Source organism: Rhinichthys klamathensis, unplaced genomic scaffold (genome assembly GCF_029890125.1).
Source record: "Rhinichthys klamathensis goyatoka isolate OS25496 unplaced genomic scaffold, OSU_Roscu_1.1 h1tg000114l_1, whole genome shotgun sequence".
Classification (NCBI taxonomy): Eukaryota; Metazoa; Chordata; class Actinopteri; order Cypriniformes; family Leuciscidae; genus Rhinichthys; species Rhinichthys klamathensis.
In genome coordinates this window covers 984190-1009058 of record NW_026606651.1, presented here as the reverse complement: position 1 = coordinate 1009058, position 24869 = coordinate 984190, and the positions used below count along the sequence as shown (strand labels likewise).

The 24869-nt window shown below is 37.0% G+C and overlaps 3 protein-coding genes across 3 annotated transcripts; all 3 read left to right on the top strand.

Annotated features, from left to right (window-relative positions):
* Positions 1-7946: 7946 nt before the first annotated feature.
* Positions 7947-8722, top strand: ccl19a.2 (chemokine (C-C motif) ligand 19a, tandem duplicate 2). The gene is made up of 3 exons (XM_056254721.1): positions 7947-8087; positions 8403-8523; positions 8608-8722. The coding sequence occupies exons 1-3, from the start codon at positions 7994-7996 to the stop codon at positions 8711-8713; spliced, it is 321 nt and encodes a 106-aa protein (XP_056110696.1). The 5' UTR covers positions 7947-7993; the 3' UTR covers positions 8714-8722.
* A 2161-nt stretch (positions 8723-10883) lies between these two features.
* Positions 10884-12773, top strand: ccl19a.1 (chemokine (C-C motif) ligand 19a, tandem duplicate 1). The gene is made up of 4 exons (XM_056254720.1): positions 10884-10996; positions 11766-11889; positions 12061-12181; positions 12676-12773. Exons 1-4 carry the CDS (start codon positions 10921-10923, stop codon positions 12712-12714), a joined length of 360 nt encoding a protein of 119 aa, XP_056110695.1. The 5' UTR covers positions 10884-10920; the 3' UTR covers positions 12715-12773.
* Positions 12774-13363: 590 nt separating this feature from the next.
* On the top strand, positions 13364-24803 carry tctn2 (tectonic family member 2). Its single transcript, XM_056254723.1, has 18 exons — positions 13364-13586; positions 13862-13975; positions 14467-14540; positions 16583-16784; positions 17776-17876; positions 18179-18378; positions 19028-19148; positions 19229-19367; positions 19872-19952; positions 20748-20861; positions 21005-21076; positions 21178-21267; positions 21347-21464; positions 21559-21662; positions 22805-22952; positions 23078-23221; positions 23540-23628; positions 24470-24803. Exons 1-18 carry the CDS (start codon positions 13499-13501, stop codon positions 24589-24591), a joined length of 2121 nt encoding a protein of 706 aa, XP_056110698.1. The 5' UTR covers positions 13364-13498; the 3' UTR covers positions 24592-24803.
* The last annotated feature ends 66 nt before the right edge of the window (positions 24804-24869 follow it).

Genomic DNA, 24869 nt, shown 5'->3' with positions numbered 1-24869 from the left:
TTGCAAGGATCTGATCTGATCATCCCAGTTCTTGCATGGCCAGCATACTCACCGGACATGTCACCCATTGAGCATGTTTAAGATGCTCTGTATCGGCGTATACGACAGAGTTTTCCAGGTCCTGCCAATATCCAGCAACTTCGCACAGACATTGAAGAGGGTCGGACCAACATTCCACAGGCCACAATCAACAACCTAATCAACTCTATGCGAAGGAGATGTGTTGCACTGCGTGAGGCAAATGGTGGTCACACCAGATAGGGGCTGTTTACACCTGGCCACTTCATGCGTTTTCTCAGATCGGATAGCTATCTGATTTATCAAAACGATTCCATTTACACCTGGTCACATAAATGTGTTTTTGCAAAACGGATATAAATCTGATCTTCAATTCCCGCGCTATATGCAGATTTAATGGAGTGCACGTCACCGAAAGCAACAGATATGAGCTGCATTTTATTGATCATCAGCTAATTTCGTTTCTTTACTTTTAATGAAGATGATTAGTGTGTTAAGCGTCTGCGACTTACTTTCACTTTGATTTGCGATAGTTTGCACGTTGGCTTGATGAATAGATGCTCAGCTGCTCATCTGCGGTAATGCGTGTTGCAGTAGCGACGTCATATCTGACTATAACATGACATATAGCCTATATAACACGCTCTCACACGTTTATTTTTTAGCATTTATGTGAGGAGTGAAATTTACATATGTGGTTTCAACAACCAGATGCATTTACACTTGTCCAGTTTCATCTGGAATGCGGCCCAGACCACCTCCTGAAGTGGTTTGAGTGATCGGATTTAAATCCGTCTCGAATGCGTTTCAGAGGGCATTTACACCTGGTCTTTTCACGATCGGATAGCTATCCGATCACGGAAAACGCATGAAGTGGCCAGGTGTAAACAGCCCCATACTGACTGGTTTTCGGACCCCTCCAATACAGTAAAACTGCAAATTGTAAAGTGGCCATTTATTGTGGCCAGCCTAAGGCACACCTGTGCTCAGGCCCGGATTGGGTAATCGGGAGCACCGGGAGAATTCCCGGTGGGCCGGTCTGTTTTATTGGCCAGGAGGGCCGGTGTTGTCATGGCACTAAGTTGGTTGAATGCTCCAGTCACAGCGCAGCCCCACTATTTTTTTTATTATTATTTTCTCGCAGCCCCACAAAAAAAAAGTCAGATGTGCGAACAAAAAATAAGAGATACAAAACATGGATAATAGGTGCAAAGGCGGCGCTGAAAAGGCCAGAATAATAAAAAATCTCTAGAAATTCAAGCGGCCAAATAGCCTCAGGGCCGTACCCACCATTGAGGTCTCCGAGGTCCGGACCTCGGTCATTTTTCTGACTGTATAATGATGAACTTTGTGAAATAATTGCCTAATACTCTAATTTGGTGCTACAATGATTCGCTTATCGCGACGATAACCGACCTGCTTCAGTAGCTACTCAACACCGCTCGTCGGCAATGGCAAAATGTTTGAGATGACCGATCAAAGCAAGCGGGATTTATGTTCACAGAAGCGCGAGCCGCGGCCGCGCGCGAATCCCAACGCGACGCTTCACGAGATAAGATGCAAGTGGCTAAACTAAACAGCCGTTTTACGATAAAAGTTTTAAACGACCGACATAAATAATCAGTTTGCAAAGACAGTATCAATCAAAGCTCAGCTTCGGGAAGGGGAGATTTACAGGTAACCTAAAGATAAAGAAACTGAGAGAAGAATAATGAGAGAAGGAGATGGAGATGAGAGAGGAGAGCAGGAAGAGCAATAGCCTATTCTTGCATACTGTGCCCAGAATGAGAATAACTTTATTACCATGGATTCCTATTTAACACAGATATACATGTTCTTTGCCAATGACAGTGGAAAAATAATATGCCCCCGAACCCAGATCACTTTTGGGACCTTTGTATTTATAAAACCCTGTGTACGGCTATTGCACTGAATAGAAAATTATATTTTTGAAAAATACAATGAATTACAAGGCTGTACAGAACAGTGCACTATTGCAGACTTATATACTGAGGGTTTAATTACATTATTTTAATATAGTCGGTCTGGAACTAAAGTGGGCCGGTCTAAACTCCAGGGCTGAATATTAGTCCCACTCCGCCCCTGCCTGTGCCATAATCATTCTGTCTAATCAACATCTTGATGTGGCACACCTGTGAGGTGGATGGATTATCTCGGCAAAGGAGAGGTGCTCACTAACACAGATTTAGACAGATTTGTGAACAATATTTGAGAGAAATAGTCCTTACACATATAAAAAGTTCTGCTCATGAAAAATGGGGGCAAAAACAAAAGTGTTGCGTTCATAATTTTGTTCAGTGTATATATATATATTTATATATACAGAATATACACTCACCGGCCACTTTATTAGGTACCCCATGCTAGTAACGGGTTGGACCCCCTTTTGCCTTCAGAACTGCCTCAATTCTTCGTGGCATAGATTCAACAAGGTGCTGGAAGCATTCCTCAGGGAGTTTGGTCCATATTGACATGATGGCATCACACAGTTGCCGCAGATTTGTCGGCTGCACATCCATGATGCGAATCTCCCGTTCCACCACATCCCAAAGATGCTCTATTGGGTTGAGATCTGGTGACTGTGGAGGCCATTTTAGTACAGTGAACTCATTGTCATGTTCAAGAAACCAATTTGAAATGATTAGAGCTTTGTGACATGGTGGAAGTAGCCATCAGAGGATGGGTACATGGTGGCCATAAAGGGATGAACATGGTCAGAAACAATGCTCAGGTAGGCCGTGGCATTTAAACGATGCCCAATTGGCACTAAGGGGCCTAAAGTGTGCCAGGAAAACATCCCCCACACCATTACACCACCACCACCAGCCTGCACAGTGGTAACAAGGCATGATGGTTCCATGTTCTCATTCTGTTTACGCCAAATTCTGACTCTAACATCTGAATGTCTCAACAGAAATCGAGACTCATCAGACCAGGCAACATTTTTCCAGTCTTCAACTGTTCAATTTTGGTGAGCTCTTGCAAATTGTAGCCTCTTTTTCCTATTTGTAGTGGAGATGAGTGGTACCCGGTGGAGTCTTCTGCTGTTGTAGCCCATCCGCCTCAAGGTTGTGCGTGTTGTGGCTTCACAAATGCTTTGCTGCATACCTCGGTTGTAACGAGTGGTTATTTCAGTCACTGTTGCCCTTCTATCAGCTCGAACCAGTCTGGCCATTCACCTCTGACCTCTGGCATCAACAAGGCATTTCCGTCCACAGAACTGCCGCTCACTGGATGTTTTTTCTTTTTCGGACCATTCTCTGTAAACCCTAGAGATGGTTGTGCGTGAAAATCCCAGTAGATTAGCAGTTTCTGAAATACTCAGACCAGCCCTTCTGGCACCAACAATCATGCCACGTTCAAAGTCAGTCAAATCACCTTTCTTCCCCATACTGATGCTCGGTTTGAACTGCAGGAGATTGTCTTGACCATGTCTACATGCCTAAATGCACTGAGTTGCCGCCATGTGATTGGCTGCTTAGAAATTAAGTGTTAATGAGCAGTTGGACAGGTGTACCTAATAAAGTGGCCGGTGAGTGTATATATATATATATATATATATATATATATATGCATACATATGTTTGCAAACAAACTTTTATATTAGAATTTTATGTTAGAATATGACAGCACTAATATATATATATATATATATATATATATATATATATATATATATATATATATATATATATATATATATATTACAATTATTAGTGCACAACTCTCTAGAATTGTTATCACTCCACGCTCTCTTTCTTTTCACACAGTAAAATAATTCAAAATCAATATTTCATGTGTCCAAGGTTTTCTCAGTAAGAGCAATATAGGGTTTTTCTTCTGAACCTTTGTGGTTTGTATTGTTGGCTTTATTGCAGTGTGGTTACTGGAAAGTTTGCTTTGACTCCAACATTATACCACATCCAAACACAACTTCATGTTGAATTCTCAACTGAGAAACCACTGAGGGACTTTCCTCTTAGTGAACATACTTTTGTTGTGTCATAGCCTACATATAGCTGGATGAGTGCCCAAGACCAACAGAATAACAGAAATGAAGGCGCTTGCCATTACATCTGTGGCTCTCAGTCATGAAATTCAAGAAGAATGAATTTCTATGTAAATAGTTTGTACTTAAAACCTTTGTGCCTCCCAAGTCTAGGGGCCACGGAAGCAGTAACAAGGGAGTTTGTGACAACTGAGCAACTGTCACAAACTTCCTTGTTAATGCTTCCCTGGCCCCTAGACTGGGGAGGAACATAACAATTGGGGGCTCGTCTGCCTGTTAACATAATTTGGACTTGTGCTTTCACTTTTTCGTAGTTGTGAACTCAATGGTTTTATTATTTGATCTATCGGTAAGTTTTGTTTGGCTGCTTTAAACTTTGGTGGGTGAGGAGGTCCCATATTGTTGAAAAATCTAATATGGATTTCGATTTGATCAAATTTACGCTGTTGCATGCGTTGGAGGAATTCAATCGTTGTAGAAAAAAGATCTGCTTGTAATAGCTGACTTTTATAATATAACGGTTTTTAGAGCAGCACAGAAACTGGTGATAAAAGATGAATTATATAAGAAATTGGTAGAGGTAGAGGTAGGGGAAGGGGGTGGATTGGAATCCACTGCTGCTTCAATGTATATGTAATGAGTGATTATAATCAAGGTATTAATCAATATTTTTCCTTCTAAATATCAAATGAGTTGAATGACTTATCTGGAGATTTTACTTTGTTATAGAAGTTACCAGTGTGATTACTGAAATGTTCTGAAATGTTGTTTCTTCTGACAGGGTATCTTTGGCTGACAGCTCTGTTGTTGAGTGCTTACAAATTTTGAGACACAGGGTCAGCTCAGTCCTTCATTCTGGATGATGTTTTGCCCTTCTCTGATGCTTCATATACTGGCGAAAATGTCCTTGAGCGCGGCATCAAAATGGGCTGCGTTAGTGTTCCATTACACACCGTTAACCTGAAGTCTGACCTTGTTATGGGCTTGGTTCAACTGGGTGTGTGTAAAAAGTTGCCAGTAGACAACATCAGCCTTATATTGTGAAATGATCATCCAAGGGGTAATGGTTTCCCAGTCCAATCGTTGTAAGTAAGCCAGTTGTGGGGAACTGATCCGGTAGAGTGTGAGTTATCTGTTGAGACTGAAATGGTGCCTGGTCTTGAGTCCCAGCTCACAGCTGATCTTCCTCCCATGGTGGGTATAAGGAACATCTGATTGTTGCGCAGAAGTCAGGCCCTACACTCGCAAACTGCATCAGTGCTGCAGTTGACCATCGCGATCTCAGTGGAACGGTATAGGATACTTTCGGGACGATGGGGTTTTAATGCGCAATTGGTGTTTGGTCTGAGCCTCTTGTTGCATTTCTTTATATAGACAGAAACTTCTAGCAAATCACATTTGCTAACAATGGGAATTTGCATTCAGAGTTTACACCTTTTGGGAGCAGAATGCCATTTGCCTGGAAGACACACCCTCCTCTGTGTGCAAGTTATCTCTAAACTCTTAAGAACTTTATTACCTTTTGGTTTACTTCTTTGGGAATGAGACATTTGTATCAATCGCACTGAGACATTTCAAATGATACCAAACATGTACTGTATAATACTGTATGATAATTATTCACATTAAACCAATAGATTTTTGGGTGAATTTTGGTGATCTAAGCATGAGCGAGAAGGAGTGGGGGAAGGGGGAAAGAGATGTATTCTGAGGTGAGACATAGGTCTCAAATGGTGATGCTAACTTCACAAGAGAGAGTTCAAATGTTAATTTCCTTTGTTTTCTCAGAGAGTTGCCCTCTCTTCCAGTTCTTCCAGGTTTTTTAGCCATACAGCTGTAAAGTCTAGGGGTCAGAAAGTAAAAGTCCTGCCATATGTTTATTCCACCCATGAACTCAGCCAGCTGATTTCACTGATTAGTTTAGTATCCCCTGGCTGAAAAACTGTGCTAATTAGCAAATCCAGGTGACAAAATACTGAGGAGGACTTTTACTTTCTGAACCTGGACTTTACACCTTCTCAGGCGATTTTGAATTTGTTACTATTGTGAAGCTGCTGCGAAACAATCTATATTTATAGCTTTAAAATAATTTCTTTCTTTCTCAAAGCTGAGTTTTGATTTTCTATGTGATCAATTTATGTATAAGTGTTTTCACACATGATCATTGGGTGTAGGTCATCAGTAAATGAGTGTGGCATGTGGAGAACTGTGTTTAGAGTTTTGCAAAAAGTTTGTTTTTCAATTTCAAACTGAGTGTAAAGCGTATAATGTGCTTGCAGTTTTGCAGACTCTGAAGATTCAGTACATGAGTGAATGGTTTCACTGAGTGGGCCTCAAGTTCCACTTTTTAGTGTGTAAGCAATTTGAAAAAACTGTAAGAACCATGTGTTCAGAACCTTGTGTTCTATGAATGTTTTTTTGCAGAATGCTCTTGAACAGAATAAAAGCAAAGGTTCCCACTCTTGGCTTGTTTACAATAAGATACAATTGCAAAATAATACAAAAAGATATGATGAAAAAAAGTGCAAAAAAAAAGCTGTTGGTGCAAATATTTAAAAAAAATGGATGCAAAAACTAGGTGATTGTAGTCCTATGAAGTATACAGAGGTATGTAGAAATGATTGTAAAGAAAAAACATAAGGAAAATTTGATGACACATTACTGTACCTGCAGTATTTTTTATATAGGGTGTGCAGAATAAAATCTGTAAACTTTGCTATATGTTTAAACTTCATAGCAAGTTTTTTTTTCAGTCTAACCTGAAAATGACAGGTTATTGGCATGCATCGACTGTTGATTTTGGAAAGCTACTGTAAATCAGAATGGAGAAATTGAACGTTATGTATTCATAAAAAACGAAACTAAGTTAAATGGTTGGAGGGCTGTGCTTTTGAAAATTAAGCTTTCATTTTGCAGTTCAGCTCAGGACAGGTCAGTTATTTATTGTGGGTGCACATTTCCCTTAAGTCTCTTGACAATAGTGATGCTCTTGGCGTTGTTGCTTCACGGAAAATCACACACCCTCGGATCCTTGCCAATATCAAAAGGCATTCAAACTATTCATTATTAAGATAATGACATGTCTAGATCACGTTAAATGCCTCTTTGTTGTACAGAAGGGCTTTGAAAGACCTAGATTATGTGCATTATTATTCTGTCTCCTCTAAAGACATTTCCCAGAAAATTCATTTCACCCATCAGTTTCTATCCGGGTTTGCTGCATTCTATCCGGCAGTAGCTACTGAATTCCCTGCAAACTGCATTTTGGGAATTTTTATAGTATGCTGAACTGAAATACAGTGGGGCCCAAAAGTCTGAGGCTACTGAAAAGTTGGGAGTGAAATAGTTAAAAAATAATATATGTAAATAAATAAATAAAATGTCAAATGAAAAAGATATTTAATAAATGTATTAGTGGCGTATATTTATATTTATATTAATAATATTAATATACACATTCTAAAACATTCTGAAATGATTAAAATTCATTTTCCAAATCACTTACATTTCTGCTGAAAGGTATTAAATTAGAAATAAATGCAACTGAAATATTTTCACTGGTGGTCTCAGATTCTAAATCAGATCATAATGAATAGGTTCTGTAGAGAAAACGAAAGTTATGAGCACTAAACCCTGATAAAAAACAACAACGAAATAATTCACTGAGAGTTCAGTTAAGTAAGATTTGTGTGTGTGTGTCCTTGTTTATAAGCTGCTGAATTTATGAGCAGGTCATGCACCCCTGCAGAGAAGTATACTGGAATTGAGGGGGGGGGAACAGCCAAGAAATGTGGGAATGGTGAAGCCAAATAAAACTGCTGGATTTACGAGTAGGGGTGGAGCAGGTGCGGTAAGTCTTAGTGTGAAAGTGAAAGTGAGTTAATTTTTTTGTGTATAAATACATGCACCTGATACCTGCATGTCACACCTGTGCACAATTGTCTGATGCTCTTGCAGAGATCAAACACAAAGACAAGAATGCAGACTTCAACAGTAACTCTCCTGGTCATCACTGCAGTCCTCTGGGGAAACATAGAAGGTAAGACTGGAACTGAAACATTGAAACACTCACTCTCATGGCACACACACTTGCAGCTTCTCAGAAGCATCCTGCAGAATTTCAAGTCGAGGACTGTCTGCAGCTCTAGATTTACAGCCATTGATAAATAGAGCAATTCTTGGCTTTTTCTGTCCTGACTTGTTCTTCTCAAATACTCAGTTATATAACTGTGGGAGCAAGTTCCTGTAAGTCCAGAAACAGACCCAGTTTTGTTCTTGCATGGGGTCAAGTACACATTAGAGGAGGGGGGATTTCCAGTGACAAGCGTTACTAATGGCAGCCTTAAATTCTCAGCATTTTCAGACACAGCTGTGGACTGCTGTCTATCCACCAAGGACACTCGTATCCCAATACAAGTTGTTGCATCCTACTTTCATCAATCCACAGACAGTGGATGTCCCATTGAAGCCACTGTGTAAGTATCAGTTGATTCCCAATTGGCTTCATTGATAAATTACATTGGACCGTATTAATGCATGTTTTCCATATGTTCCCATAGATTCATCACAAAAAAGGGCAGGAAACTGTGCGCTCCTCCAGAGAAAAACGGCTGGATTAGCAAAATCATCTCACACCTGGACAAGAAGAAAAAAACTCCTCAGTAGGAACACATGGTACTTACAACTCCCACTGCATGTCCCTTTTCAAGCTTTACTTCTGCTCTCTTGGTTCTGTGATATCTCACAGATCACTTAAGTGGAATCAGACATTTAGCAGAAATTGTGCAGTTCTTCTTTAAAAGCTTTTCTTAATCTGGTTTCGTTTTCCTGCTTTACAGAAAATGATGACCCTATTGCTGCACTGAGCAACACTGAATACACAGGAAGTGACTTCACTAAATCACCAACTGCGACTGTTTTTTTAAACAAATATTTACAAAGTATTTCAAACTTTGTAAATGATTAAACGCTGATATGCTATTTGCGCAATGTAGTATGTTGTTTATGTTTTACTGTACTGTCTTTCTGTAGCGATTGCATGAGATATCATGTAAGCTGTATCTGTATTTTTAGGACATCTGTTATATGTATCAAACTTTGTGTGACTGGAAATTTTTGCAAAGAATGTTTTCAAATAAATTAATTTTGTTAAATCCCCTGTCCACCGCAATTATTTCATCTGCAGTGTCGGTTTTCCTTCATTTGTCCTTCTGGACAAGATGCAGTATGCCTTTTGAAGACTTTCTTGAAAGAAGTATTTTATGCTTTCAAAGGCTTCATTTATAAAAGCAGTAATATATTAAAAATGTAATTTATTTCAATGACGCAAAGATGAATTTTCAGCATCATCACTCGTCTTCAGTGTCACATGATCCTTCAGAAATCATTCTAATATGCTGATTTGCTTCAAAAACATTTCTTTATTATTATCAATGTTGAAAACAGTTTTTTTTGTGGAAACTGTGATAAATTTGTTTCAAGATTCTTTGATTGTAAAGTTCAAATGAACAGCATTTATTTGAAAAAGAAATTTCTAACATCACTTTTTATTAATTTAATTCATGCTTGCTGAATAAAAGTATTAATTTATTTCCCAAAAAATCGTACTGACCCCAAACCCCTTTTAAATGGTACTGTTTGAAATGGTAGAAACTCTCATTATAAACTCGTTTCATGTCTGATGTAAATGTTCACGTTACAAACATGATGATATCAGACGTTACTGTTACTTTCCATTTTGTTGTTGTATTTTGTCAAATGCTTGAAAGAATATAAGAAGCTTGATAATCGGCATAATAGAGGGTGTGCAGTCTGAAATTTTGTGAATCCCCTGTTTTATTCAAATGCACAATGGCAATGCTGAATAAAGGCATTTTTCATAATACTGTTAGATTTTATCTACATTTTTATTGCTACACATTTAAGAGTATAATCTAATAACCATGTTTACAACCCTAAATGTTCAGCCATTAAGCCACATGTAAACAGTACATAAAGTTTGTGCTTTGACATGCATTCAAACCTTTACAATAAATCCAACAGAGTTCACTATGTAGTTTCCCACACACACACACACACACACACACACACACACATACACACGTGCACAAGCGTTGTGTTTTCATGTTTAATGGGGACTTTCCATAGACATAATGATTTTTATACTGTACAAACTGTATATACTATCCCCTAAACTTACCCATCAAAACTTTCTGCACTTTTAAATCTTAGTGTGATTTATAAGCTGTTTTCCCTCATACAGGGACCAAAAAATGTCCCCACATAGACAAGTATTACAGATATTGTCATCTTAAGGGAAGATTTTAACATAGGGTTTACCTAAACCACACACACCAATAATAATTAACTGTGTAACACTAAACATTAACAGATATTGTTCCTTTTTTTAACCTTCTGGAATTACCGGCTCTGCATTGCCAAGCATCAGTAACTATGAAGTTGAGCAAACTGTTCAGTTTGGCAGGTTTAGCTAAACTACTTCTTCAGTCATATCGAAACATTTGCCAGACTATTGGCCTTTGAGTGAGAAAGTATGTGAGAGTCTGTGAGAGTTTTTATGTGGGCATAAATGTGAAAGAGAAAAGAGAGAGTGAGGAACAGATACAGAGAATGTGGTGCATTGTGCTGTAAGCCTTTTGTCCAGGTCACAACCTCTGGCTCAGCCTCTCTTTGGCATTTGTTTTTTTTTTACAGGACTGGGAGGGACTATATGTCATAGTGAAACTTAAGACTGTATAAAACGGGAGTGATGGAGCGATGAGAGGAGAGTGTTAGGAAAGAGAAACAGATCTTCCAGCCACTTGAACAGGACCGACTCAACGCTTGTTCCAGCATCTTCTGCTCCCGTTGCCATGGCTTCATCCGTCATTCCTGCGCTGAGTGTGAGTCTCTGTGCACTGGCATTCGTTCTCTACTGCAGTCCGGCAGGTAATCGCTCGTGTTTTCTTCCTTCATCCATTGTATGTGCTTATTCATTTCTTCTGATCTTTGTCAGATAGCAGATGTGTCACACAACTCAACAATTCGAGTTTTTAGTATTCACAGAAAACTAAATCTCATCTATTTGAACTTTATTATTTATAAGAAAAGTTATAATATTATTATTATAAGTTTTATTATGATCATTATTCAGAATATAGACATGTATTAGCATTTATATATTAAATAATTGTAATATTCATAATACACTAATATTCATTATATTATTTATTAGTTTATATATATGCATATTATAATATAGACATCATGTATTATTTATATATTAAATTTTATATATATATATTATAATATTGATCCTAAAATAATATATTATATAATATATTAGAACAAATTATTAGTAATCATGACTTTTAAAAGTCTTTAAATTTGTTTTACTAAGGATAAAGCATAAGTTCTGCACACTCTTGCGAAGACATTAACTTAAAAATAAATACAACATTACATAAACCACATGTTTAGTAAACAGTTTAATCTTAGTTATAGGCTAGTTGCTATTCCCACTTGATCCCAGCTGTGCATTTCACATTTGTTTCGCTTCACAGCACAGTAAATGATGCGCAATAAAAAGTGTTGTTTTTCTTACACACATATGTTTTCGAGACTTCTCTAAAGGCAGACACAGCGCACAGGTGGTCCTGTCTTCCCATCTCTTGTCTCTCATCATTTCTATTTCTCCTTTTGTCTTGATCTTTCTCAGAGGCTCAGGCGGACTTAGCATTGGACTGTTGCCTGACGGTTAGCTATAAATCCATTCCTAAACACATCCTCCTTACTTACCGGAAGCAGTTTAAAGGTGACGGCTGCCCCCGTGATGCTGTTATGTAAGTATGTCCATCAAATACTGGAAAATGCTGGATGATATCAACATCCTGGGTAATGTGTGGGAGCCTGGGAGAGAATGAAACTATTTATGATCACATTTCTAAGCAAAGCAGATGTGAAAGTGTGTACTGTTCTAGTCAAATAATGCGCAGAAATCAATTATCTTTCAGATTCACGACCAGGAAAGGTCGTAACCTTTGCGCCCCGCCTGCCGCTGAAGAGCAGTGGGTTGAAGAGAATATCAAGTTTCTGGACACTAGGCTCAAGAACTGCAAAGAAACCAAATTCAGGGTATGTAATTTACCTCAGATTTATTCAGTAGCTTCCTCGGTTGTCTATCGGATGACATAAAACCGGTTGCACAACAGGCATGTCATTGTAAAAGTTATTGCACGAGTCCTGGTCACTTTCTCTTCTCTGGTTTTCCTCTGACTCATGACATTGTTTATATGTAGTAGATCTCGATTCGGATGTTAAAGTCTTACTCATACAAAACCACAAACTATTCAACTATAAAACCACAAGCCAAAACATCCTCCTACGGAAAATGTACTGAGCTTTAAACAGACCACCAACAATGTGGACTCAGCCTTGGACTCAGTCGAGCATTTTGTACATGAAGCATGTGCAGCAGATCTCTATTTCAAATAATGCAATTAGAATTAGTATCACTAATGCAACAGTAAAAATTAGAACTATTAAATTTGACGTTGACAGTCAAGTGAAAGTCTACAATCTCTTTATAAGCAGGTTTTAACGGTGTGCTTTGTCTGCTTGTATTTCAGGAGAAACGCTGTCATGCCCTGAAGAATTTGACTATTTGAGTGAACACACACACACACACACACACACACACACACACACATTCAATGGCAGCTAACATCTTTCTGTTTAATAAAAAAGGAAAAAAAAAAAATCCAGTTCTTCCTCACTCAGCATTGCCTATGATAAAATCAGGCCAAGTTGTGTGATCTTATTATTCACAAATATATATTTTTTCTGTTTGTTTGTTTGTTGCATTTTGATATAATCATCTTCTTGTTGAATTTAATAAATGAGTTGACAAACACAATTATTGGTGGGACTGTATTCTTTATGTGACGTTCTGACTTTATATAGGCCACAGTGCTGGGTAGTAACCAGTGCTGTCAAATCGATTATCTACAAGTTTGTGTTTATATAATGTATGTACACACAAACAGGCGCACACATCTTTGTGGGGACTCTCCATAGGCGTAATGGTTTTTATACTGTACAAACTGTATATTCTGTCCCCTTACACTGCCCCTATCCCTAAACCTACCCATCACACAAAACTTTCTGCATTTTTACATTTTCAAAAAACATATTAGTATGATTTATACGCTGTTTTCCTCATGGGGACCGCTGGCTGGTCCCCACAATGTAGGTGATTTCAGGTTTTACTATACTTGTGGGGTCATTTGGTCCCCACAATGTAATATAAACATGAACACACACACACACACACACACACACTAGCGCTAAACGCCACTGAGCGGCGCTAATGAGCTGATCTGATCTCTTCTTCTGTGTAGCGCGCCATCAAGCAATCACGAAGAAGAGGACTAGTCAGACCAACGCCACAATATGACACGATTTTTAGGCTCTCACGTCGTATTTCATTTTCTGTGTATAATTATTATGCTCTTAAATGACGGAACCATTTGTAATGTTGGTAAGTGAGCTTTGGATAAATGAAATATCAGTAAGAAAACCCGTAAACAGAACAAAAACAAAGCCAGCTAGCCGGATAACTGTTAGCAAACATCTTGTTGCCATGGAGAAACGCAAGCTTGAATGTATAATTAAAGCATATATTAATAATCTAAATAAAGCATGTATTCATTAACTCCATAAATATTTAAATAAACCCTTACATTCCAGAGTCAATCGTAACATAACGTTACATCTGAAATCAATAGGGAATATATGAATGTATGATTATTTCAGTGTTTCAGCCTGCGTTTATTCTGGCATCTGGTCCAAGAATATCATCATTTCTGGTTGGAAACGTGTCTGGCATTTCCTTCAGCATCAGTGCTGTTTCATCCTCAAATGCAACAGGTATATAATTACCACAACATTTCTATTCAAACACTCGCATTACTGTAAGGTCCCATTAGTTAACATTAGTTAATGCATTAAAGGGATAGTTCACCCTACAATGAAAATTCTGTCATCATTTACTCACCCTCAAGTTGTTCCAAACCGGTATACATTTCTTTTGTCTGCTGAACACAAAAGAAGATATTTTGAAGAATGTCAGTAACCAAACAGTTTCCATTTTCCGTCCTATGGAAGTCAATGTCTTCAAAATATTTTATTTTGTGTTCAGCAGAAGAAAGAAACTCATACAGGTTTGGAACAACTTGAGGTGAGTAAATAATGACAGAATTTTCATTTTTGGATGAACTAAGCATTTTTAGAAGCATTGTTAGTTCACGTTAACTAATGAACAAACTAATGTTAACAAATGGAACCTTACTGTTAAATGTTACCCATGCATACTGTAATATTTGAACTTCAACAAATGTTTTCATTGTGAACTACTTCAGGAAGCATCCCATTGTCATCTTGTGTGCCGGTTTATCAAACACAGTGGAATCTTTCATATGAATTAATTGGGAAGGTGAGTTGATTCTGCCACATTAACTGTAGGTTTATGCAGTATAGAAGGGCAAATACTGTTTGATAAATCTCCATCTTTATTCTGTTTAGAAGGTACTCAAAATCAGCAACATGGAAAATCTAGCTATGTAACATGGAAAGAATTTCCAACAGTTAACGAGAATCAAGACATCAAGAAATGTACTTGTAAAGTCCCCGGTGAAATAAAGGAAAATGCAATCTGTATTATTAACGTTTATTCCAGTCAACCTGTCATTAAACAGGGTGTGATCACCTACGCATAATGTTTTTGTGCATGACTGAAATTCCCCCTTCTGTTTTTCTGCGTAGCCCTATCAGGGAAATAGTTTGTAGAGAGATGCGTATTATGAGCTCCAGAACTTGCCCAGGGATTTGTAATCATCTTTTGGGCGACGTCGAAGTAAAATGAGAAACTACTTTCCATTCTATTTCTTTAGGCATCTCAGCACAAGGCGTAGCAGTTATTTAGAGTTTAATAGAGCATTCAAACAGTCGGTACTTTTTGTGGTAATTTTCACTGTTGTGAAATGGCACTTTCTTGTAAGTTGCTCTGGTAAGGAAGTATTTTTTCTGTAGGATTTTTTTTGGTCACACTTTGGTCTAATTCTCACTATTAACTAACTACAACTTTTGCCTCAATAAACTTCTAATAAACGAATAGTTTCTTATTAATAGTTGTTAAGTTTAGGTATTGGGTAGAATGAAGGAATGTAGATATGGTCATGCATAATAAGGCATTAACATGTGCTTTATAGTTACTATTAAACAGCCAATATCCTAGTAATATGCATGCAAATAAGCAACTAGTTAATAGCAAAAATTGGACCCTAATAAAATGAATACTTAATTGCATTAAATGTATTAAAAGGAACAGTAAAGATATTTATAATGTTACAAAATCTTTCTATTTCAAATCAGTGCTTTCTATTCATCAAAGAATCCTTGGTCCTCCACAAAAAAATATTAAGAAACACAACTGTTAATAATAAGAAATTATAAGAAATGTTTTTTTTTTGAGCAGCTAATCAGCATATTAGATTTATTTCTGAAGGATCATGTGACACAGAAGCCTAGAGTAACGCTGCTGTGAAAATTCAGCTTTGCATCACAGGAATAAATTACATTTTTAAAATTGTTATTTTAAATTGTAATAATATTTCACAATATTACTGTTTTTACAGTATTTTTGAGCAAATAAGTCTTGGTGAGCATAAGATACTTATTTTAAAAACATAAAAAACATTGCTTCAGCTCATAGTATGGAATGGATCTGATTTGTACGTTAATGTCTGTTGTTCATATGAAAATTTAACAAATTTTATGGGGAAAAATAATCCGGTTGACTTCAATGAACGTGCTAGGAATATCCCTGACATTCAAGTTTGACAAACCAGAATGAGCGCCTCAACTATACATTTTGACTGCTTGATTTTCCAGATACTGTTATTTTCCACAGTATGCCTCCTCAAGCTAAATGACGTATTGCGTTCTTTTGTTGAAACTTCTGCCTCAGGGTTTCATAAACACAGCCCACGGCTCATATACCACAAGAACCCCTCACCTAACCTGAAATACACCACATTATACACTAGAATAGTTCACAGAGTTCACACCACAGCTATAACGCTAACGGAACAAAGAAGTGATATAGTTGGAATCACTTTCAGAACGATTTTTTTTCCAGCTGATTAAAGATAAAAACATTGACAGCCAATCAGAACCCATCCTGCTTTGAAGAGCTCGAGCATTTTAAGCAGCAGACGACAAACCTGCGCTTATTAACAGAAGAACGATATCACCCGCTGGTGTGGGCGCGAACATATTTATCCTTATAGTTATCTTTATAGCTATCATTCTTCTTGTGAACGGGATTTTAATTCCTTAAATAAAAATCTTACTGACCCCCAAAAAGTGGAATGTCCAAGTTTATACGTTGAGGAAAACTAGTCAAAACATAACCAATACTGGACCTTTGCAATATTGAATACCATATATTCTTTCTGTTGAATACCAATATATCAGAATGCCTTCCTGGTGCGAGTGAGTCTCAACCGCAGTCTGCAGCTGTGTGGGAATGAAACATCTGTCCCGGACTGCTGCCCGGAGCCGCTCTGTCTCCAGGAGACTCTCCTTGTGTCTGCATGTGCTGATGAAGCCCCCAAAGCCTCACTCATCATACAGACCCATATTTATGCTCAGATCTTCCCCAATAAACCCCTTTCTGGTTAGTGTCTCTTTTTATGTTACTGAATTTGAAGTGCTGTAGTACAACCTGGTGGTTTTTAGTACCATGGTGGGACTACCATTGGTGATTTTTAGTAGTCAAGTCATCTTTATTTATAAAGCAATTAGACTTTATACAATTAGACATTGTACTAATGTCTCTCTGTTGCAACTACATGTCAACTAGCAATCATTAGAGAATTAGGAGACTGTCTGCTTAATATCTGCTAACACTTTATTTTAATGCTCCTCAACAGACATTCTAAGTAACTTTGCAAGTACATGTCAACTTATTCTATTAACCCTAATCCTAACCTTAGCGTAACAGTCTACTAATTCTCTAATGAGAGTTATTTACATGTAGTTGCAAATTAATGAGAGTTAGTTGACTTGATTTGCAAAGTTACTTATAGTTAGTAGAATGTCTAAAGTGGACAATACTGTCATTATTCAGCTCAGTTCATTGTTGATTCAGTTCAGTTAAACTACTGTGTGAAGTTCATCGTGTTCAGTTTAGCTATAAGCAGCTCTATAGAAGACAATAGTGTCATTATTTACTTTGAGTAGGTTCATTGTTGATTCAATTCATTTCAATAACAGTGTCGATGTTGCAAAATTTGCAATTATAAAATGAGGCCAAATCAGCGATAAAGCATATTCCATATTCCATGGTTCGCTTAATATTGCTGTCACTTAAGCATTTTTGTTTGCATATAGTAATTTAGCAGAAGTAAATTTGAGGAACATCACAAGCATGGTGCTGATAATAGCAAGGTCTTGGGTTTAATTCCCAGGGAATGCTAGAAATGATTCTATGTATGCCTTTAATGTCACTTCAGATAAAATTGTCCGCCAAATGCATGCAATCTTGGCATTACCCTCTGAGACCATCATTTGTACCATGGTACCACTATAGTACTTTTTCATTGAGAAATCCTAAATTCGTTAATGTTTCTTGTGTTATATCATAATGCATATTTGATTTTTTGCAGAAAATAAAACAGCCATTCCCAACCAAGTGTTTCAGCCCCTCGGCAGCTGCCCGTGTGATGTTTCCCTTGGCGAGTGTGACATACGCTGCTGTTGTGACCAGGTAATAGTTTAGTATTTAGTAAATGTATTTAATCATGATAGGTGGACAGTTGAACATCTGTCTCTAATACATCAGTCATTTTCAATGGGATTCTGCTGTCGATCCAGTTGACACTTTGCTAAGCCCTACATTAAATGCGGCATAAAACAGAAGTTGCGATAGTCTTTTCATCCCTATTGTGATGTATATCTGAGTGAAACGGCTTCTCGAACAAGAAAAAAATGTAGGTTGTAGGCTTACATCAACAAAGGGGGGCATTATAAATCCTTAGTTTATTTATGAGTGTGTTTTTTCTCTTTTAGGACTGCAGTCAAGAAGTTCTGCATTTGTTTGCGACTCAGTGTGTTCCTGGACCATTTGGGGGAAGTTTCAGTCCTGTTCCAGAGTATCAGTGCTCAGCTCAGTCCTCTGAAAATGACCCTGATTGGTTCCCCTTTCTCTGTGTCACCTCTCCCTCGGACAACAACCCCTTTCTGGGACTTTTCTATGATGGTCGGACTGTGTAAGGAGTGGAAGTTTTTCTAGTGCATTATCTTCTATACAGTTGCAGTTTTGTTTATGTACAACACCATGATTTATTAGACTTATACAAAAAAACACTTCTGTTCAAAGGTTTGGGGTCAATAAGAAAAAAGTATCTTATGCTCACCAAGGTTGCATTGATTTAATCAAAATACAGTAAAAACAGTAATATTGGAAAGCGTCTTCTGTTTTAAATTAATATATTTTAAAATGTAATTTATTCCTGTGATGGCAAAGCTGAATTTTCAGCATCATTACTCCAGTCTTCAGTGTCACATGATCCTTCAGAAATCATTATAATGTTGATTTGGTGCTCAAGAAACATTTCTTCTTCTTATTATTACAAAGCTGAAAACAGTTCTGCTGTTTAATATTTTTTGAACACTGTAATGCATTATTTATTTTATGAATAATGAGTTCAAAAGAACAGTATTTATTTGAAACCGAAATCTTTTGTAACATTATAAATGTCTTTACTGTCACTTTTGATCAATTTAATGCGTTCTTGCTGAATAATTTTTTTTTTTTTTATAGAAAAGAACAAAAAAACAACAACAACTTACTGACTCCAAATTTTTGAATGGTAGTGTATGTTTGGTGATTTTCTAAATTTGCATGGGTTTTTACAGCTCCCCAAAGCCCAGTCCATCTTTCCAAGCCCCGCAGATGACAGCTGCTGTACCTCCCATAAACTACCGCCAGGGGGATCCAATATTCACTAAGGATGACCAATACTTCACCATCCCACAGGTTAGATAACATTGCTAGTGTACGTGTCTGTGTATATGTGTGCGCGCATTCATGCATGTGTGTATCTGTCCTCTGAGCAGAACTCTGGACTGGGCCAGTGTGCAGACAATGCTCCAGTGGCATTTTTGGAAAACTTTGAGTCTCAGTGTGTGAGGAGGCTGCAGTCCTGTCCATCACCATTAGATGACCTGAGGTTGGATGTTAAAGATGGATTGGGAGGTCGATATTCAATATAACCGTTTATTTGCTTTCCTCAACCAAACACAAGAACATAAACCACATATTACAACATAATAGATTGAATATGTAGCATGCTGCAGTATATACTATTGAATCAAACATACCATCAGCACCAACGATTCTTATCCTGCGTCTCTTCTTATAACGTCTCCATATCTGATAAAACATTGTGAGAAAACCTAAAATCCTTTTATGCCATGTCAACATAGATGGGTTTATCAGAGATCCATCTTCCATGTGCTATTTCAGGCAGCAAAGTACGAAAATGTCCTTCCCAGTGTGCCTTTTACTCATTTGACATTGTTTTAGAATAAAACTTTATGCTTTTAAGGAATAGCATGGGAATGGTGAATCTACCCTCAATGATATGCTTCAGATTTATAAATATACTGTAGCTTATGAATCTATTGATCATGTTGTTTTTCTGAGTATGCATGCAAATATGCATATGTGAGACTGTTCATATTTTTGCACTCTTCCCAGGTGTGGTCACAGTCAGCGTTGTGGATGAAGCAGCCAATGACCTCAGATTATTTCTGTCAAATTCTCTTGAGCCCATATCTGGTCAGTTGTATGAACAGTTTCAGCAGTTATTTCTTTAAAAATAAGTTAATCTATTTTTAAATATTAACTATATATTGACTAATATAAAATATTAAGAACCAGTAATTTGTGAGTTTGATTATAAATTTTGTATCAAATATCAATAATATACACTATAGCATTCAAAAGTAAAAAAAAGAAAAGAAATGAGTACTTCTAATCAGTAAGGATGCGATAAATTGATGCAATTAAAGTGACAGTAAAGACATTTATAATGTTATAAAAACATTTCTATTTAAAATACATTTTGTTCTTTCTATTCATCAAAGAATCCTGAAAAAAAGTATCACAGTTTCCACAAAAAAGAAGCAACTGTTACAACTGTTTTCTACATTGATATGATAATAATAATAAGAAATGTTTTTTGAGCAGCAAATCAGCATATTATAATGATTTCTGTTGGATCATGTGACACTGAAGACTGGAGTAATGATGCTGAAAATTCTGATTTGCACCACAGGAATATATTACATTTTAAAATATAATAAGATAGAAAACAGTGAATTTTTACTGTAACAATATTACTGTTTTACTGTATTTCTGATAAAATGAATACAGTCTTTTGGTCAGCTTAAGAGACTTCTTTCATTAAAAAAATAAACGTACCAACCCCAAACATTAGGTATTGTTCCCATCAAATAATAATACAGAAAATATTACTAAAGTTTCTCTTTTAGTAACATTGAAGACAAGATGGACATTATATATAAAGTTGGATCTTTTTCATTGTATAATATATATATATATTTTTTTTAGTGCCACAAAAGTGTGATAATGTCGTTGTGGCCTTGAGTTACACTCTTTACTGGAGAGAGAATGGCCTCACTGCCATTACTGTGAAACGTACCACTGCAAACATCACTCTACCTGGTAAGTCACAACTAGTGTCTTCCTGTTCACTCTTACAATACGACACACCTCTTCACTGCACATGCTTTTCTTACGGAATGCATCTCTTTCTCTCTATCATATATATATTATAATTAAATTTTTTTTTTTTACCTCCCATTTAGTATTGACCAGAAGATATTCTGCAGTGTTTGTGAACGGAAATGAAACATCTGAGCCAAACTCTGGGAATTCAGGTTAAAGCAACTCCCATAATACCTCAGCCTCAGATGCTCAGGAACATTGTTTAAATTATCAAGTAGAAATTACTTCTCATGCATTACTAATGTTTGCACAGGTTACCTGGTGAAGAGGCCAGTGATTGGTGGCATTTTGGACTCTGCTACAGAAGTTATACAGAGGGCCCAGATCAATCTCTGGCAGCCAGGTAGTGTAGCATATCCAATATTTATCCATACAGGACTACAAAAAAATATTACTTTGATCCTGTGCTGTGTCCTCTGCAGGTGGAGATGGACTATGCTCTTCTGCTGAACTGAGACCAGCTCTGTTCGGGATCAACTCCACATCAGGCTGTGTGATTCCTGTGAGTTTGCTGAATGTGAGACAGTGCAGTCAGTTGAGGTGAGTATCATTGCCGAAGGCTTTTGAACACAATACAATAGATTCCTATTGAACAGTTTCACTTGACTTAAGTCTTTTGCATGTCATTTCACAGAGAAACGGTGCGTGCTGTCCTAGCTGAATTAGTGACTGCTACACTCGTTTCCACAACAGGAAACCCAAACTTTTCCAACCTAGTGGATTGGGTCAACATTACTAGTGAGCACTACATCATATAATTATCTCTAATATATATAATATGTCAAGCTGTCCCTGAGTCTATTTATATCTAATCTTATAAACTGCAAAGTTACTGCTTTAAATTCTGATCAAGCTGTCTTTATATGTACACATACGCCAAGTCTATATAAACTACAGTTCAAAAGATTTTTATTTTTTTTATTTTTTAAGAAATTAATACTTTCAACATGGATCATAATAAGAAATGTTTCTTGAACAGCAAATCAGCATATTAGAATGATTTCTGAGGGTGCGTCTCGAGCTCCTTAGTTCAATATTCAGGACACTGATCAGGCAGTTTTAATGACTGTCTCAATGCTAAAATCCTTTCAGTGCACTGAAACGTTCGCTCCATAACAAGTCCCACAATGCACTGTAAAACTCAGGGAGCATTGATGCTTACTATTTTCCCTAAAAGGAAATTCTGAAGTGCAAAACATAAATTGCATGTTTTAAAAATATTTAAGATCTTTGAATTTTAGATGTGTTATTTAATGATATATTTTAGTATGAACATACATCTCTTGAACATAATTTAGCTAACATTATTATGATTTATGGCTGAAATGTTGCAGGGAAATGTAGCTTTAAATAAAATAAACAAATAATGTCAGAAAGATTTCTGCTCTGCTGTTCATATATACCAGTGGTGACGGGAGCTGATTGAGACACACCCTCCAAGATCATGTGACAGTAATGAATGGTGTATTTGCTGCTGAAAACTCAACTTTGCCATCACAGGAATAAATGATGCTTTAAAAGTAACAGTTATTTTAAATTGTAATACTATTTTACAATATTACTGTTTTTAATGTATTTTCGATCAAACAAATTCAGCCTGGATAAGCTTCTTTCAAAAATGTTAAAGAAATCACCACTTGAAAAAGTTAACTACTCAGTGATAAGTCAGTGATTCTCAACCTTTTTGACTGCAAGACTGCCCATTTTCCAAGACAATATTCAAAGACATGGTCTAAAGGCCCTTCAGTGCCCCGTAGGCCAGTGTGTTAATCCATCCCTTAAAGATTGTTAATATAGCTAAATTTAAATAACGGCTCCTGCTTGAAAACCACTGCTTTGAATGAATGAGTAAACGATGTTCTTGCTCTTGTGCCTCTCAGCATCACTGCAGAACTCCAGTCGTCCAGCAGAGGGCAGCAGTGGAGAGTGTTCTGCCGTCCCGACCCACCTCCACATCCACGTGAGGAGCGTCATCATGGGCCGGGTGCAGGGTGTGCCCCAGACAGTTATCCAGGCAGTGGAGATTAGGTACAGGTTCTTATCATCTCACTAAAAACGATAGCTTTTCATTAATGTTTGAGCTTGAAGTATCTAGAGATGCATATGCTGTTTTGAACATTTTGTTTGCCATTCATTCTTTTTCCAATTCTCAGTTTTATAGAAACAACATGGAGGATAGAGTGTGATATTGGCAGGATGAACCCCTGTGTAAACCCAGAGCTAATGCAGAATTTCCCCGTGACCTCTTCTGTGACCTTTACTGACAATCCTCTTAATACACAACCCCCTAGATCCAGGTCGGTCCTAAACGCATACGTTTTGAGTTTGATGATTATAGATGCAGTGGAATTTAAATTTTTTTGTTGTTTTTTTGTTTACAGTTTAATGGGTTTTTTTCTGATAAAAGGTGCAATAACAATAAAACATTTATTTTGAAATATAAATAAAATAAATTCCAGAATCTTAATGTCATGTTATACATTTCAGAAATAGTTTTTCTTATTTCTATTTGTTTGAATCTGTTGCTTGCATATGGCATTTTTTCTCAAATCCAAGCTAGTCGTGCAGTCTTGTGAACTCAGTAAAGTTGAATTAAAGTATCTTCTCTCCTACAGGTTCAGTATTAACTTTACAGAGTTTGACTGTGACCGGAATGATGTGTGCTGGCCTGAGCTGGCGTTCCCTCTCACAAGATACTACACTGGTGAGGGCTTGAATTTCTTATAGATTAAGACAGAAATAACCATGAAAACTCATGATTTTCTGTTTATACATTGTTCTCTACTTAGTTTATGAACGTTTGAATAGCCCCGCATGTGTAAAAGTGAATGTATGCGAGTGACAATACGAACTAGCTCGTAAAGATGTTCATGTGTATATTTGCATAGTAGTTTCCTCACGTATTTTATTGTTATATTTAGAAGACATAATCTATGTGCCTTTTAGTCATTATAACGCTCCTCCCGTCTGCACACTGCTATTTACCTTTTTCCGGCTACAACTGAGTTCTCACGGGACTTCAGCGCGAGACTACAGCTAGTCGTCTAAAACACTATTTAGGTGAATTTAAAGTTGCTACACGCATCTTGTTGTCATGTAAGGGCCCTGTTCATGTTGGACAGACATTTAATTGCATTTTGTGTCTGTTAAGAGCCACAAAGACACTCTTTATGTATATGCCTTAGCTTTAGAAGCTCTGTGTTGCAAGCACCAATCCGGTTTCTATAGACAGTACTCACAAAGGTATAACGATCAATATTAACTTAAAAATTGCCCAGAGTTCTCCTTTAAGTCATACCCCTGGTTTTACAGACACGGCTTAAGATAGTTTAAAATGCAACATGGAGCTGTTTTAACTGAAAGCAACTTGCTGCCATTGTTTTGTCTGAAAATGCACACCATCTAAGGCACGCTTATAAAAGCTACTTAAATGCCCTAATTGTACTAACTAAGGCCTAATCCTGGCTTAGTCTAAGCCCTGTCTGTGAAACCAGGACTTAAAGTATGAGGGTAAATAATGTTTTTTTTTTTTTTTTTTTTTGCAGGTGAGCCATATTCCCAGGCTCTGGCTAAGGGTCTTATTCTAGTGTTCTTCTTCATCGCTGCGTCTGTTTTAGGAACGCCATGGAGACAAATCCGACAGGCATGGAACAGTGCTCGATTATGAGAGAGAGAGAGAGAGAGAGCAAGAGATAGAAAAGGAAAATAATGTATCAAATAAAATGTGATATTTATTTGTAAATAGCTGTGAAGATGTAATTATATTTATTTTGTGGTTTATACATTTTATTAATAATTTATTATGTTTTGTGAAATGCAACTTTTGTACCTTTTTTTAATCAAATATATGCAATGCAAAATAAAAATACATATATTTTATGTGTAAAAACTATTTTGTTTTTTTTCCACTACTATATATGTAACAAATTATCACATATAATAATA

Excerpts from the sequence above, each read along its gene's own strand:
- tctn2 (XM_056254723.1), top strand. The coding sequence starts at position 13,499 with ATGACACGATTTTTAGGCTCTCACGTCGTATTTCATTTTCTGTGTATA. Across the intron at positions 21,268-21,346 it reads GATCAATCTCTGGCAGCCAG|GTGGAGATGGACTATGCTCT; the intron begins GTAGTGTAGCAT and ends TGTCCTCTGCAG. Across the intron at positions 21,663-22,804 it reads GGATTGGGTCAACATTACTA|CATCACTGCAGAACTCCAGT; the intron begins GTGAGCACTACA and ends TGTGCCTCTCAG.
- ccl19a.2 (XM_056254721.1), top strand. The coding sequence starts at position 7,994 with ATGCTCTTGCAGAGATCAAACACAAAGACAAGAATGCAGACTTCAACA. Across the intron at positions 8,088-8,402 it reads CCTCTGGGGAAACATAGAAG|CATTTTCAGACACAGCTGTG; the intron begins GTAAGACTGGAA and ends TTAAATTCTCAG. Across the intron at positions 8,524-8,607 it reads TGTCCCATTGAAGCCACTGT|ATTCATCACAAAAAAGGGCA; the intron begins GTAAGTATCAGT and ends ATGTTCCCATAG.
- ccl19a.1 (XM_056254720.1), top strand. The coding sequence starts at position 10,921 with ATGGCTTCATCCGTCATTCCTGCGCTGAGTGTGAGTCTCTGTGCACTG. Across the intron at positions 10,997-11,765 it reads TCTCTACTGCAGTCCGGCAG|AGGCTCAGGCGGACTTAGCA; the intron begins GTAATCGCTCGT and ends GATCTTTCTCAG. Across the intron at positions 11,890-12,060 it reads TGCCCCCGTGATGCTGTTAT|ATTCACGACCAGGAAAGGTC; the intron begins GTAAGTATGTCC and ends ATTATCTTTCAG.